The sequence below is a fragment of the Callithrix jacchus genome, chromosome 7 (genome assembly GCF_049354715.1).
Source record: "Callithrix jacchus isolate 240 chromosome 7, calJac240_pri, whole genome shotgun sequence".
Taxonomy (NCBI): domain Eukaryota; kingdom Metazoa; phylum Chordata; class Mammalia; order Primates; family Cebidae; genus Callithrix; species Callithrix jacchus.
This window is the reverse complement of record NC_133508.1, coordinates 85,079,530-85,095,900: the sequence shown is the minus strand read 5'-3', so window position 1 is coordinate 85,095,900 and position 16,371 is coordinate 85,079,530. Positions and strand designations below refer to the sequence as shown.

General features: G+C 36.9%; 1 protein-coding gene across 5 annotated transcripts in view; it reads left to right on the top strand.

Annotated features, from left to right (window-relative positions):
- The window catches only part of SPATA6 (spermatogenesis associated 6), a 197,143-nt gene that overhangs the window by 100,194 nt on the left and 80,578 nt on the right, over positions 1 to 16,371 (top strand). For 3 of the 5 annotated variants that reach the window (XM_035252998.3, XM_035252996.3, XM_035252995.3), the window contains exon 9: positions 118 to 158. In XM_035252998.3, coding sequence (XP_035108889.2) covers positions 118 to 158 — 41 coding nt within the window. Of the gene's footprint in view, positions 1 to 117; positions 159 to 3,919; positions 3,974 to 16,371 lie in introns of all 5 variants that reach the window. The other 2 variants (XM_035252994.3, XM_035252993.3) reach the window with 1 other exon arrangement.

The window sequence follows — 16,371 nt, the reverse complement described above, 5'->3', positions numbered from 1 at the left end:
ATTTTCTTTTCTGTCAGTATAACAGAAATTATAATACTTAAAAGTTGATTCTTGAAAATTGATTCCTTTAAGTAATGAGTAAAGCCCTAAAACTTTGTTTTGTACTTCCTTTTTCAGATCATTTTCATCTTGGCTGCTACCGACCCAAGGATTATAAGGTGAGTGGAATGAATTGTAGAATAATAATTATTCTGGCTTTCAGACAACAACATGAGTATATTTCATATATGTATTTCAGGTAGAGATTATCAAATTCATTTAGTAAAAAATGTAAAAACAGCGATTGTTATATAATGTTATTTTGGTTACTTTGTCAAGCAGTACATTTAATGTCTTCCTAAAATTATTGTGGCATTTGGTTATTCATTTACATTAATTAATTATTGAATATGTTTTTTAGTGTATGTTTGTGTGTGTGCTTGAGGGAGAGAAAACTGTTGTTATATTCAGTAATACCTTAGGTGTTATATTTCCAAATTTCAGTCATTCACAGAGCATGCTCATAATTTTTGTAGTATTATATTTTATGCTCTTTTCCTTAAATTCACTTATTTTCTGTTTGTTTACTCACCATGATAAATGAAAATCCAGTATCACATGCTTTACATGTATGATAGCATTAAAAATAAAACAATGTTTCTAAATTTTGGCTAGATACTGTTTTGCTAAAGGCTCTGAAACGTGCTCTCCTTTTCTTAAAATGAGAATCAATGATAGAGAGGTATAAGAGACATACCAGTAGCTAAAACTGAGGATTTTGTATTGAAAGGGAGTTGAAAAGATAATACATTTTTTTCTGGTGATTCAGTATTATTTCATGTATGTTCATGTGCCATGTAAAATAATCTGTATATCTTTTCAAATCATTTTGTGTACCATATTATTTCCCATGTCACCTGTAGTCCATGTCCTACATCTTGAGAACTGTCTTACAGCTTATCTTTTATGTCCCTAAGTGAGCATCTTGATGATGTGTTATTATATGTGGGAAAACAAAACAAAAGAAAAACCAAAGCTTTTCTTAAGATATCATTGTTTATTAAACTGTTTTGTGCTACTGGTACTGAATACCATAATACTTTGTCATACTTTAACTATGATAAAAGAAATACAGGACAGTTACATAATGAGTCAAAGCACTGTTTAGGGACACAAATCTACCAGTGTCAGAATCATCTATGTGAAAGTTTATGAAAATTTATTCTAAGCCTACTAAATTTAAATTGCTGAGAATGGAGACTGAAATTTTCTATTTTTACCAAGTTTCTGGGTGATTCTTATGCATCTCTTTTGCCACCTATCTAAAGATTCATAATTGAGAGCCACTAGTGTAGACTACAAATATAGCACTTATATAGATAGGGCTGTCCCTGTATAGCAAGAGTCCTCAACCCTTAGGCCACAGAGGGGTAGTGGTCTGTGGTCTGTTAGGAACTGGGCCACACCACAGGAGGTGAGTGGCAGGTGAGTGAGCATTATGGCCTGAGCCTACCTCCTGTCAGATCAGTGGCAGCATTAGATTTGCATAGGAGTGTGAACCCTATTGTGCTGTGCATATGAGGGATCTATGTTGTGTGCTCCTTATGAGAATCTAACTAGTGGCTGATGATCTGAAGTAGAACAGTTTCATCCTGAAACCAGACATCTTCCCCCCACCCACCAGTTCGTGGAAAAATTGTCTTCCACAAAACCAGTTCCTGCTGCCAAAAAAGTTGGGGATGCTGCTGTATAGTGTTTATATATAGAGTTGTTTCTTTTTTAAGGCTGTCACTAGAGGAGAGTGGGCCTGGCATAATTAACCTAGTCCAGCCCCACCCTGACATTTAAAATGTATGCATCATATACATTGGTATTTGTTATACACACACATACACAATATGGAAAGGACCTGCTGCTCTTGCTTATTGATAATAATTGGTAGTACCTAGCATATTGTCTGACATATAGTAGTAATTCCTAACATATGTAGATTGTGTAAGTGGATTATTAAGAGAAAACAAGTAAACCAAATCTATACAAATACAGAATAAAGAGAAAGTACTAATCTTTATCCTAAGACAGCTATACGCCTGCTGTAAGTTGGCTGGTTCACTTAAAGACAGATGTTAAGAGCCTTCTTTTCCAAATGAATTCCACCAAAAACTGCATTTCAACCACTTTAATTCCTTCCTACTCCCATTTCTGGATTCCTCAATATCAGGGCTTCCCTTGGAGGACAGTTGGTAGGAAGTTCACAGGATTATTTTTGTATTGAAGAGATAGATTTTTATATAAATATATCTGCAGTATTAAACATGAAAATAAAAAAGGATTATTTTCATATAGGCACATAGTAGTTAGTTTATAAATACTCAGGTAATAGAACACTATAGGATTTCTATATGGAAAAGAGCCATGAAGCCAGGAGTGCTCGCAGAACATTTTCTAGAAAAGTGGGACCTTGCGTGAGTTCTTTGAATGAATATACTTTGCATAGGCAAGAGAGTTATTTCCTGAGCTTCTCACCTTTTCTTTTTTCTCCAGCTTTATTAAGGTATAATTGACAAAAATTTCAGATATTTATGGTACTGAATGCTGTTTTCATATACATATACATTGTGGAATGATTATATTAAGCTACTTAACGTATTACTTCACGTACTTGTTTGTTGTGGTGAGTTTTATTTTTACTGTATTTTTTAAGGCTGTCATACATGTAAAGCATATGATACTGGATTTTCATTTATCATGGTGAGTAAATAAATGAAGAGAAAATTTAAGGAAAAGAACATAAAATATATGCAAGGGTGCTCTGTGAATGACTGAAGCTTGGAAATACTATCATATAAGGTATTACTGAATAACAACTGGTTTTTTCTCCTAAGACAAATTTGTCTTAGCAGTTTTCAACTATATAATACATTATTAGTTTTAATCATCATGCTGTAAAGTTGAGCTACAGAATTTTTCATCCTATCTGAAACTTTGTACCCTTTGACCAACATCTCTGCATTCTTCTTATCAAACCCCAGCAACCCTCTGGCAACCACCATTCTGTTTTCTGACCCCATCAACCCTCTGGCAACCACCATTCTGTTTTCTGCTTCTATGAGTTTGAATTTTTAGATTCCACATGTGATGTTGTTTGGCTCTGTGTCCCCACCCAAATCTCATCTTGAATTGTAATCCCCATGTGTCAAGAGATGGACAGTTCCCACTTGTTGAGAGAGAGAGGTGATTGGATCATTGGGGTGGTTTTGCCTTTGCTGTTTCCTGATAGTGAGTTCTGATGGTTTTATAAGCAGTTTTTCCTGCTGTTGCTTGCTCTCTCTTGCCTGCCACCATATAAGACCTGCCTGTTTCCCCTTCTGCTATGATTGTAAGTTTTCTGAGACTTCCCCAACCATGCGGAACTGTGAGTCAACAAAATCTGTTTTCTTTAAAAATTACCAGCCTTGGGTATGTCTTTATAGCAGTGTAGAAACAGACTAATATAACATGTAAGCATGATTATGTGACATTTGTCTTTCTGTGCCTATCAAAATTTATGTCTTCCAGGTTCATGCATGTTGTTATATAATAAATGACAAGACTTTCTTCTTTTTAAAGGCTAAATAGTATACCATTGTATGTGTGTGTGCATACTACATTTTCTTTATCCGTTTATCAGTTGATGGACAATTAGATTGATCCCATATGAGCTTGCCACTTTCTTGAAATCCCTTGTGATATGGTTGGGCTGTGTCCCCATCCAAATCTCAACTTGAATTGCATCTCCCAGATTTCCCACGTGTTGTGGGAGGAACCCAGGGGGAGATAATTGAATTATGGGGGCCAGTCTTTCCTGTGTTACTCTCCTGACAGTGAATAAGTCTCATGAGATCTGATGTGTTTCTGCTTTTGCTTCTTCCTAATTTTTCTCTTTCTGCCACCATGTAAGAAGTACCTTTCGCCTCCCACCATGATTCTGAGGACTCCCAAGCCATGTGGGACTGTAAGTCCAATTAAACTTCTCTTTCTTCCCAGTCTTGGGTATGTCTTTATCAGCATTGTGAAAACCGACTAATATCCCTGCTAAATACAAATAAAAGCCAGCACAAAATACTGTTTTTTTAATTTATTTCCCTAGAGATATAAGCTTGAAACCCATGTGATCTGCCTTTCAAGCTATCATAGGCTATAGTTTTATTAAATATTTTGCCACTGCATTACAGGCATCTTACATTTTCTATTTGAAAATAGCTGTTCCTGTATGCCTGCTCCCAACTGATAAGCCAATGCATATATCAATTTCTGTTAAGGCTAGTACATTAAGATAAAAATTTGTAAACTCATTGGGCTAATGCTATTTGGTATACCAAAGGACCTCCAACTGTTGGAAGCTTAATATAATAGAAATTTAGTTTTTAATTATATAACAATTAAATTGAAGATACTTTGATCTGCATATGTTGTTTTCTCCATGCAGTGACCCATCTTATGGCTTTGGCTCACCCTGAGGCATTGCTGTCTTTTTCACATGGTGGAAGATGATGGAAAATACAGAGAAGGCATATCTGTTACTTAAAAGCCTGGGCCTGGGATTGACACACCATTCTTGCCTACATTGTGTTGCCACTAACTAATCACATTCTCTCACCTATGCAAAGATTGCTTCTTAGCAGCAGTTCTACTCTGGAGGAGCGAAAGCTGAATTATGGTGGACAGCCAGCCATTTCTGTCACACTTACAATACTCTGATCCTTTTCCCTCCTAATACCTCTTTGGCTGACGCTATTATGCTGGAAATAGAAAATTAGCAAAAAAAAGAAATCATCTCTGCCCTCATGGATATTTCATGGTAGCGAAGGAGGACGAAATGATAACAAAATCACAAACATTCATATGTACTTGAAACTGTGATAAATATCATGGAGGACATATGTAATGCTTTGACATTATATACTGAGATGGGTTGACCTGGTTAAGGAGAATGGAAAAGATATTTTAAAGATGTTGAGCTTTGAAGAAGAATAGGATTTTACTCCATGAAAAGGGATGGGAAGATCATATGCAAAAGAAAAGGGAAAATAGAACTTATTGAGGTTCTGTGGCTAAGCAACTAAAAGATTGGTGTTGCTGGAAGTAAAGACGTGAATAGGTACTTGGTATAAATTAGCCGGAGAAACAGGTAGGGATTAAATCTTTTAGGCCATATTGGAAATTTTGGTAATTGCCCTAAGTACAATGGGAGCAAATGAACTGATTTTACACAGCAAGGTGACATGGTTAGATTTATACTTTGAAAATATTACACTAAATTGCAGTATGGAAAATGAATTGCACTGGGAAAAGAATGGATGCTGGTAGACAAATTAGTAGGCTATTGAGTAGTTGAGGTGAGAAGTGATAGGTTAGATTGGGGCAGTAGTAATGGAGGGTGATAGTAGTAGAGATATTAGACAGATATTTAGAATTCATGTTGGAATAGTAGACCTGAAAAATGGAAAAGATGTGCTGTGTGACAATTGGTCAGCGATGGACCACAAATATAACAGTAGTTTTATAAGATTATATTATCTATTTTTAATGTACTTTTTCTGTGTTTAGGTTTGTTACACAAATCCTTATCATTTTGTAACAATTGCTTATAGCATTCAGTACAGTAACATGTACAAGTTTATAGCCTAGGTACAATAGGCTGTATCATTATAGGCTAGGTATGTAGTAGACTATACCATCTAGATTTATGTAAGTATACTCTATGATGTTTGCATGGTGACAAAATTGCCTAATGATGTATTTCTCAGAAGGTATCCCCATTGTTAAGCAATGCATGACTATAATGTGTTCTCATAGAGAAAAATTTGATATTATAAAGATGTTCCCTACCTAGAGTAGTTTAAAAATTAGCAAGATCCCAATAAAAATATCTCTACTCCTTTTTTTTTTTTAATTCCAGGAGCTAGGCAAAAATAGCCAGGAAGACTTTGAAATCAGAGAGTATTGAAAGGAACTTAGCAGTACAGCGTTAAGAACACTTCTTAGACTTCTGATTTTCACAACTCAGTGTTTGATGATACCATTTATTGATAAAGGAAAATGTGCAAGGACTAGGTTCGAGGTCACGGAATTCTAACTTCTGCAAATACTTGTTTATCTTGTTTAGGCTTTGGAAAGTCTCTGGCAGTGGTTTTCAGCCCAGAAGCTTAAAAATAAACAGACCAGAGCTTAAAAAGTAACCAGAATGGCACTTGTCCCATTCTGAAGGGAATTTACCTTTAAGAAGTTATTGAACTTTGGTTTCTAGCAGGTCAGATAAGAAGGAAAGCAGGCAGAAGGAAGAATAGAGGCCTGAGGGTGAGGGAGGAAAGTAGCACAGGTGATAAAGAATAGTGGGATAAATGCTGTTTCTTTCAAATTAGGATGTGAAGGCATCTCAAAGGCAAATGGTTTTAACATTTTATATTTTTAATTTGCATTGGCTAGCAAATCTTTTAAGGAAGCACAGTTTTTAGAATCTAAATTAAATAATTTTTTTCGTAGCATTTAGGAAGTATGGACCATTGGATGTGTGGGATTTTGCTTCTTTCCATTCTAAGGTACCTTTCAAACAAACAATTTTATTTATATAAAAAATTCTCCAAAGTTGCAACTGTGAGTGTAAAATATGCTTGGTGAAATCATACTGTTTAGAAAAATAAGTGTACAATTTAAAATTCTAGTATGAATACAGGTAGGAAGCTTCAGTATAACCGGGAGTGGGGTATGAACCTAGACTGAAATAAATCCATGAGTTTGGCAGTGTTGGTCAAATATATTATTTGTGCACAATTTGTCTTTGGGTCTCATGCTAATAGTTGGTAATTTCAAGTTGAAGACTGGACAAATCTGCAATTTTAGAAAGATGAAAGATTTGGAGGCAGTCTCTCCCAGATGAAATTTCTCCCCTGAAGAAAACAAACTAACCAACCTGAGGAACGTTTTCATGATATTTTGATAAGTGACCCAGGGCAAAGTTTTTACTGTAAGGATGTTGGTACAGTGAGAACAGCTGAACCTGTGAGTATTTGGGCTTAGCCTCAAAAATGGGTTTAGTAGTTTATGTCCGTTCACTTTTCTAGGAACTTTCTTTTACAGACTCCCCTTAAAAAGTGACAGAGATACATATTAGTATTGTTACTAATGAGATAGATTTCTCCCTGGCATATAATTTTTCATGATCAGACAATTAATAGATTACTGAAAGTCTTCTGCATTTCCAAAAGACAGGGTAACTCAGGGATTGAGAACTTAACCAAAGGAAATTGGAGCTGAGTCTCCATACTGAGACCCACTTCACCATTATAGGCAGAGAGACCACTGAAGAGAGGGGCTAAAAGAGGTCTCAGGAGAATTTGGTATTTCTAAGTTGAAGATCTTAGCTGTGGAAGTGAAAGTGCCTGTTGGATCTTAGTAGACTTCTAGGATTGTCAACTGCCAACTGATGAAAAGTCTACCTCAAAAACTGAATAATCTGTTGACATCAAGCAAAGCTGAGTTTATAACAATACCATATGAGAGAGCACCACCTTGACAGTCTTAGTGTTGTGTCTGGAAGAGGAATGTTAATGGCTGATATTTATATGGTTTTGGGAACTGGGCTTGAGTGTCATAAGAGATCTTTCAGTGTGGGAATCTTGTAGGCAGTTTGTAATATAAAAGTTTAGGATTAATAGAATAAAGGCCTGGGTCTTAAAGTCTTGACAAGTAAACACTATTTTGATAAGGAAAGGATTTGTTCAGTTGAGTGATCTGTTGTCCTGAGAAGAGAGCTGTGACTGGATTCAGAATCTGTTGTTTTGAGAAGGTAGCTGATTGATGATTGAGCAGTCTGTTGTTCAGGTAAACAATTTATGGGAAGGTCTTGAAGAAAATAATGAAGTTACTTATTGGTTTATAGCTTCATTTTCCTGGGCAAGAATTGAGGAACTCATGAGAATGTGATATTGAAGTAGGTGGGCCTTAGATCTTTGTTCTGATAGTTAAACCGTATGAATGCAGATGGTCTCAGTTCTTATGGCTCACTAAAGTTATATGTTTTTTCATTCATGTGTTATACATTGTTTTTTTAGACATACTTCTAGAAACCTTATGGCTTGTTCCTGTTGTAAATGGACTTTTGGTAAAATTATATTTTGTTGTTTTATTGATGTATAGGTTTGGAATTGATTTTTTTTTTTTTGAGGGAAAAAGAGAAAAAGAAGGGGAAAAAAAGAAAAAGAGGGAAAAAGGAATATTACTTCATTCCTAAAATGGGTTTCAATAATGGCCGATCAATATTTTGAGTGTTTAAAGTGGTTAAGGCATATTTTATGTGTTTAAAATGGAGACCTCTATTGTGTTTATTTGTTCTGGATCTTAGTTCCAGTCCCGGATATCGTTATCAATTTTCTGTCTTGTTGAATCTAAATCTCATTATGGGTCTTATGTATCTGGGTGTTAAGATCTCTTATTATTACATTAATCCTTTTACCCTCGTATCCTCGTAGCTTTGAAATCTATTTTGTCAAATGTGAAAATTGCAACTCCTGCTTTTTATTTATTTATTTTTGCTCTCCATTTGGTTGGTACTTTTTTTTTTTTTTTTCCCAACCCTTTATTTTGAGTCTATATATATCTTTGGATATAATGTTAGATTTTGTCTGTATCTTTTGATTGGGAGATTTGGACGATTTAAATTTAGGGTTGCTGCCATTTGATATTAACTGGCTATTTTGTCCTTTCGTTGATAAAAATTCTTCTTTATGTTAATGCTCTTTACTTTTTGGTGTATTTTTAGAAAGGGTCATACTGGGTTGTTCCTTTCAGTGTATAATGCTTCTTTTAGAAGTTCTTGTAAAGCAGGCCTGGTGGTAATAAAATCTCTGAGTACTTGCTTGTTCCTAAAAGATTTTATTTTTCCTTCAAATGTAAAGCTTAAATTGGCAGGATATGAAATTCTGGGCTGAAAGTTCTGTTGATTAAGTATATTGAATATTGGCCCCCACTCTCTTCTAGCTTGTAGGGTTTCCGTTGAGAGATCTGCTGTAAGCCTAATAGGCTTACCTTTATGGGTAACTTGATCTTTCTCTCTGGCTGCCCTTAATATTTTCTCCTTCGTTTCGATCTTGGTGAATCTAACGATTATGTGCCTTGGGGTTGGTCCTCTTGAGGAATGTCTTTGTGGTGTTCTCTGTATTGCCTGGGGTTGAATAATGTCCTGCTTTGCTAAATTAGGAAAATTTTCCTGAATAATGTCCTGGAGAGTATTTCCAGCTTGAATTCATTCTCTCCGTCACATTCAGGTACACCAATCAAGCGTATATTAGGTCTTTTCACATAGTCCCATATTGCTTGGAGACTTTGCTCATTCCTTTTTATCCTTTTTTCTCTATTCTTGTCTTGTCGTTTTGTTTCATTAAGTTGGTCTTCGAACTCTGATACCCTTTCTTCTGCTTGATCCATTCGGCTGTTTAAGCTTGTACATATTTCACTAAGTTCTCGTGTTGTATTTTTCAACTCCATAAGTTCATTTGTATTCCTCTCTATATTGTCTATTCTTTTCAACATTTCATCGAACCTTTTTTCCAAGTTCTTAGTTTCTTTACATTGGGTTAGAACAAGTTCCTTTAACTCCCAGAAGTTTCTTATCATCCACCTTTTAAAGCCTACTTCAGATAATGGAACACAGTCTTTTTCCATCAGGACTTGTTCTGCTGCTGATGAGTCCTTTTCCATCAGGGCTTGTTTGGTTGCTGATGAGTCCTTTTCCATCAGGGCTTGTTCCGTTGCTGATGGGTTCTGATTTTGAGTATACTCGGCCTTCTTAGGCTGTTTTTTTCCCTTCATTGTAGATGAACCGTCTTTCTAATTAGGTTTCTGAGTCGACGTCCGATTTATTGATTCCCAGTGCTGGGATCCGAGCCACCCACTGTAGCGGCCTAAATAGCAGCGATAAGACTGATGGTGTTCTTCTGCCCGGGAATCTCTGGTCTGGCTTCCCTCTTGAGTCCGCAACAAGCGGCTCTGACTTCCCAGAGCTCCAAACTCCGGTCAGTAGGGGAAGCAGTCCTGTTGGCTCTGCATGAAGAGCTGCTGCGCCGAGACGCTGGCAAAACCGCGGTGGCGGCCACAAGAGTCATGCTGGCGACCTGTGGGGCTCCTCCACTGGGAATCGGCTAATCGGTGAGTGACGAAAATTCGTCTAAAAATGTGGCGTCATCTCGTTCTCTGAGCTTTCACTGGGAGCTACAATCCTGAGCTGTTAGTGGTCGGCCATCTTGGATCTGGTATCTGGAATTGATTTTTGTATGACAATCTTGTCATAGATGTTCTTGGATTTTTTTATAGAGGTAAACTTATCTACATATCATCTCAGCTTACCAGGATCTTCAGTACACAAATAAAAGTGAAAATAGTGAATGTGGCAGAGACATTTCTTACTTATTGTCTATACACACACTTTCCCATACTTCTAAGCCCCATTGCAGGTAGATGGGGCCTAGTTCCAGCCAATAGACTGTGAATGGAAATTATTTGGGTCACTTCCAGGGCAAAGCATAGAAGAGTTAATAGGAACATTGATGTGGTTTGGGTGTGTCCCCACCCAAATTTGAATTGTATCTCCCAGAATTCCCATGTATTGTGGGAGGGACCCTGGGGAAGTTAATTGAATCTCGGGGACCAGTCTTTCCCATGCTATTCTCCTAATAGTAAATAAATGCCAAGAGATCTGATAGGCTTATCAAGGATTTCTGCTTTTGCTTCTTTCCATTCTCTCTTGCTGCTGCTATGTAAGAAGTGCCTTTCACTCTCATCCATGACTGTGAAACCTCCCCAGCCATGTGGAACTGTAAGTCAAAGTAAACCTCCTTTTTTCCCAGCCTCATGTATGTCTTTATCAGCAGTGTGAAAATGGACTAATACAGTAAATAGGTACCAGTAGAGTGGGGTGTCACTGAAAAGATACCCAGAAATGTGGAAGCAACTTTGGAATTGGGTAACAAACAGAGGTTGAAACAGTTTGGAAGGCTCAGAAGAAGACAGGAAAATGTGGGAAAGTTTGGAACTTCCTAGTGATGTGTTGAATGGTTTTGGCCAAACTGATAGTGACATGGATGATAAAATCCTGGCTAGATGGTCTCAGATGGAGATGAGAGGCTTTGGGAACTGGAGTAAAGGTGACTCTTGTTAGGTTTTCGCAAAGAGACTGGTGGCATTTTGCACCTGCCCTTGAGATCCTTGGGACTTTGAACCTGAGAAAGATGATTTAAGGTATCTAGCAGAAGACATTTCTAAGCAGCAAAGCATTCAGGAGGTGACTTGGGTGCTTTTACAGGCATTCAGTTTTATATGGGAAGCAGAGCATAAAAGTTTGGAAAATTTGCATCCTGACGTGATAGAAAAGAGAAATCTATTTTCTGGGGAGAAATTCAGTCCAGCTACAGAAATTTGCATAGGTAGCAAGGAGCCTAATGTTAATCCCCAAGACTATGGGGAAAATGTCTCCAGGCCATGTCAGAGACCTTCATGGCAACCTCTCCCAATCACAGGCCTGGAGGCCCAGGAAGAAAAAGTGGTTTTATGGGATGGGCCCAGGGTCCCTGTGCTGCATGTAGCCTAGCAACTTGGTTCCTTGTGTCTCAGCCACTCCAGCCATGGCTAAAGGGGCCAGTGTACAGCTCAGGCTGTGGCTTAAGAGGGTGGAAGCCCCAAGCCTTGATAGCTTCCATGTGGTGTTGAGCCTGAGAGTGCACAGAAGTAAAGAATTGAGGTTTGGGAACCTCCACCTAGATTTCAGAAGATGTATGGAAATGCCTGGATGCCCAGACAGAAGTTTGTTGCAGGGGCGGGGCCCTCATGGAGACACTCTGGTAGGGCAGTGTGGAAGGGAAATATGGGGTCAGAGACCTCCCGCAGAGTCCGTACTGGGGCACTGCCTAGTGGAATTGTGAGAAGAGAGCCACTGTCCTCCAGATCCCAGAATGGTAGACCTACTGACAGCTTGCACCATGCACCTGGAAAAGCCACAGACACAACACCAGCCTGTGAAAGCAGCAGGAGGGAGGCTGTACCCTGCAAAACCACAGGGGTGGAGCTGCCCAAGACCATGGGATCTTGCATCAGTGTGAGCTGGGTGTGAGATATGGAGTCACAGATCATTTTGGTGCTTTAAGATTTGACTGCCCCACTGGATTTCAGACTTGCATGTATCTTGTGACCCCTTTGTTTTGGCCAATTTCTCTCACTTGAAACAGCTGTATCTACATAATACCTGTACCTCCATTGTGTCTAGGAAGTAACTAGCTTGCTCTTCATTTTACAGGCTCGTAGTTGGAAAGGACTTGCCTTGTCTCAGATGAGACTTTGGACTGTGGACTTTTGGACTAATGAATTAAAACTTTGCTGAAATGAGTTAAAACTTTGGGGGACTGTGGGGAAGGCATGATTGGTTTTGAAATGGGAGGACATGATATTTAGAGGTACCAGGGGTGGAATGGTATGGTTTGGCTGTGTTCCCATCTGAATCTCCACTTGAATTGTATCCCCCAGAATTCTCATTTGTTGTGGGAGGACCTGTGGGATGGCAATTGAATCATGGGGGCTAGTCTTTCTCATGCCATTCTCATGATAGTAAATAAGTGTCATGAGATCTAAAAGGTTTATCACGGGTTTCTGCTTGTGCTTTTTCCTCATTCTTTCTTGCTTCCACCATGTAACAAGTGTCTTTCACGCTCAGCCATAATTGTGAAACCTCCCCAGCCATGTGGAACTGTAAGTATAATAAAACCTCCTTTTCTTCCCAGTCTTGTGTATGCTTTTATCAGCAGCATGAAAATCGACTAATCAAAATACTCTCTTATGACAGTGACAGTGAAGCTTCAGGTTCTAGATGGTACAGTTATAATTTGTTTAGCATGTTTTATCAGCATGAGTCCTTGTGCAATTTTGTATAATTTCTCTTGCTAAACTGTATTACCATATACTGAAGGAAAACTGAACCTTTATTATGTCAAGCCTCTGATTTTCAAACTTAAGTTCCTACTGCAGTATTGCCTTACATGGTGTAGTGTAGACTAACATAGTATGTATTCTTGTCTTTGATAGGATCATCTATAAATTTCCACACACTTAAATATTATTTGCCATAGAGTTTTGTTAGCTGTGCTTTAGCAAGTTAAGGAAGTTCTCTTGAAATTTCTTGTTTGAATACCATATATATATTTTTAATAATGAATGGATATTGAATATTATCAAGTGCTTTTTCCAGCATTTGTTGAGATGATAATTTTTTTCTGATGAATTGATAGATTTTATGATAATCTATCCTTGTATTATTTGAATAAACCACCTTGTCATGTTGTGTTTAGTTTATTCTTTAATATTACTGAATTAAATTTATTAATATTTTAGGTACGATTTTCCATATATGGCAACAACTGAGGGTGGCCTATAATTATCCTTTCTTGTACTGTCCTTGAGTGTCTTGGTAGCATCTTGGTGATCACATTATAACTTTAGTTGGGAATGTCTTCTTTCTTTCTCAGAAAGTTTATCAGTTTGTTCCTCAGCTCTGTGCCTTGGATTATTGGTAAATAGTATTGTGAGCTCATCCTTTTTGGGACTTTTGTTACAGAAATCCTGTTACTTACTCATACAATAGGATATTCACCCATGAAAGTACATTAAAAACTTTATCCACATGCATATAAGCATGAATTAAAACCCCTTCATCAAATAACACATTCACTGACACTAGCCATACTATTTAGACCTTTTCCACATTGATATTGACCCTTACCAAAAATCCTTAATATTCCGTAGTACATAAAACCGTTACCTGGACACAGCACATCCCAGTCAAAAACTCCTCATCAACATGGATATCCCAGTTTTTGGTCTCTTAATCTACCACCCTCCGAGAATCATTATCCTACTTGGGCGTGTTACCCTCCCTGTTCTGAGCTCATAACACTTGGGGGTAACTATGATGAAACTATACCTGGCATCTGGTTCTTAACTCATAGCATGGGGTATGAGAGCTTGCTGTTTGTTTCTGCCATAGTTGGCCTGGTACCCTCACTACTTAATAGCTGTTTGATTTTGCTTTCTTTTTTTTTTTTTTTACCAGTTAGGTGTAGATATTAAAAATGTCTACCTCATAAGATTGTTGTGAGGATTTAAAAAGTTATTTATAATCACACTGCCATGTGCGTACCTGTGCAACAGTCTTGCATGTTCTTCACATGTACCCCAAAACCTAAAATGTAATTAAAAAAAAAAAAAGAAATTTCCTGGGAACTAAATGCAAACCAATAAATAAAATGCATCAATTCAGCACTTAAATAAATAAATAAAGTTATTGATATGTAAATGAGTAGAACAGTGGTCTAAGAGGGGAGGGGTTCCCCTCAAGAACTGATATATTTGGAAATTATTTTCTTATTGCATTATTTTAGAATATCTTTTAAATTTGTCTTCAGTGTAAAAAAAAGTGCATCTTTCTTAAACCAAATCAGCTAGTAAGCATATAAAAGTTTAAATCAGATAAGATAGGAATTGATTATTTACTTGATATAAGATTCACTAAGAAATGTTCTTGGCAAGATGAAGAAACTGATTTCAGTTACCCACATCTACTCTTCTCCCTTTCAGAACCATACTTTCCTTTGGCCATCCTGCAAGTTATACCTATACTGCACTACTGTCCTGTGGTCCTTATTCTCAACTACTTCTCAGCTAATTCCATTTGAATTCTTTGTATTTATTTCTGAACTCTTCTGCTCTATGACAGACAAGAAACTTTAGAGAATAGTGTGTGATACTAGGCACTATGTAGGCTTACAACAGTTATTTGTTGAGCAACTGAATTTTCTAGTTCCCATTATTCTTAGTAGTTAATTCTCATCCACACTAATTTGACGTTGAGGTTTTTGTGAATATTTCATTTTTATGGCCATTAATGTGATTTATTAACTTAGTGTGTACGCAACTTTTCAGGAATCTTATTGCATAAGTGTGATATAAAAACACTACGTATCATAGATATGAAAAGTATACCATTAATCACAATGAATTTAGTGTATGAAATTTTCTTTTTTTACCTGTACCAGTTTCAGATTGGTTTAAAAATGTTAGTTATTTTTTAATCTTGATACATTTCAATATTTGCAGTATTGAAACTGTTGCATTTGTGGGGTCATAGAAAATCATTTAAAACTCTTTTTTCATAAATGTAAAAAAAGGTCTTTTTATGCTGAAGCATAAATACTATACAAAGAAGAAAATTATCTTTTATGTGCCAAGCCCTCCACTGGTTTCACTTTTATTTCTTTTAATTTTTGTGTCAAATCTGTAAGATTATGTCTTCAGTTTATAGGTAAGGAAACTAAAGCTTCAAGAGGGTAAGTGACTTGCTCAGGGTCTCATAAGTAGCAGGGATTTGAACTTAGGTTTTTGGACTCTAAGCCAGTGTATTGAAGATAATCCCAAGAAATATAACCCTTCTGTGATGAGCCAAAGAGATAATATTCCATTTAGCTTTTGAAAGGAAATAATCTAAGGGAAACTTACAAATGCTATGGAAACATTTTTTGAGCTATGGCTGAAGGCTTTAAGTTTGAAGTGGATTCTTATCAAAGAGAACTACACTTTCATTATACCTCTTAACCCCTTATTTAGGTATAAGACTTTCCAAAACACACACACTAATTCCATGGAAGGGATACATTCAAACTGTGTTCCCATTGTGCAATTACTTTATGACTATTTGGTTCTAATTTCCTTTCTCATTACTTGTGTTTGATGTCTTGTATTCTGGATTGTAATTTTTTTGAGGTCTCCTGTTATATTTATTTAATACCTATGGTTATTGTTCCCTTCTTTGGTACTTTACACGCAGAAGATGCTTAAAAAATGTTGAATACTCTTGAGTTTTAGCATTTAAGATTCTTGTGCCATGTGCCCCTCCCACCTCTATGATAGTCTCTATTACATTCCTATAGAAATAGCAAAACTAATTTTTCATTTTTCATCTTTGCTCATCTTTTCTATGCCTTTTTCCTATTCTGAGTGGCTCTTCTTCTCCTTTCCTCTACTTACGGCTTTGCTTTCAATTCTCCCTTCTCAATGAGACTTCCACCATTAAGACCATTACAAGTCTTTATGCCTTTGAATTTTGACACTTCAGCATATCTTATTGTCATTTATTCTTCTGCATATGCCCTGTCTTATCTGGATTGTGAGTTTAAGTTTTTGTTTCTCTTTACATCTGGGTGTTAGCTAACATATTCAAGAGATTCTCAGTGACTATTCTGATAGAAATTCAGTCACCTATAAAAGGCTTTATTTAAAGCACTGCTGACTAGTTTGGGGAGAAAATTTAGCAGACAA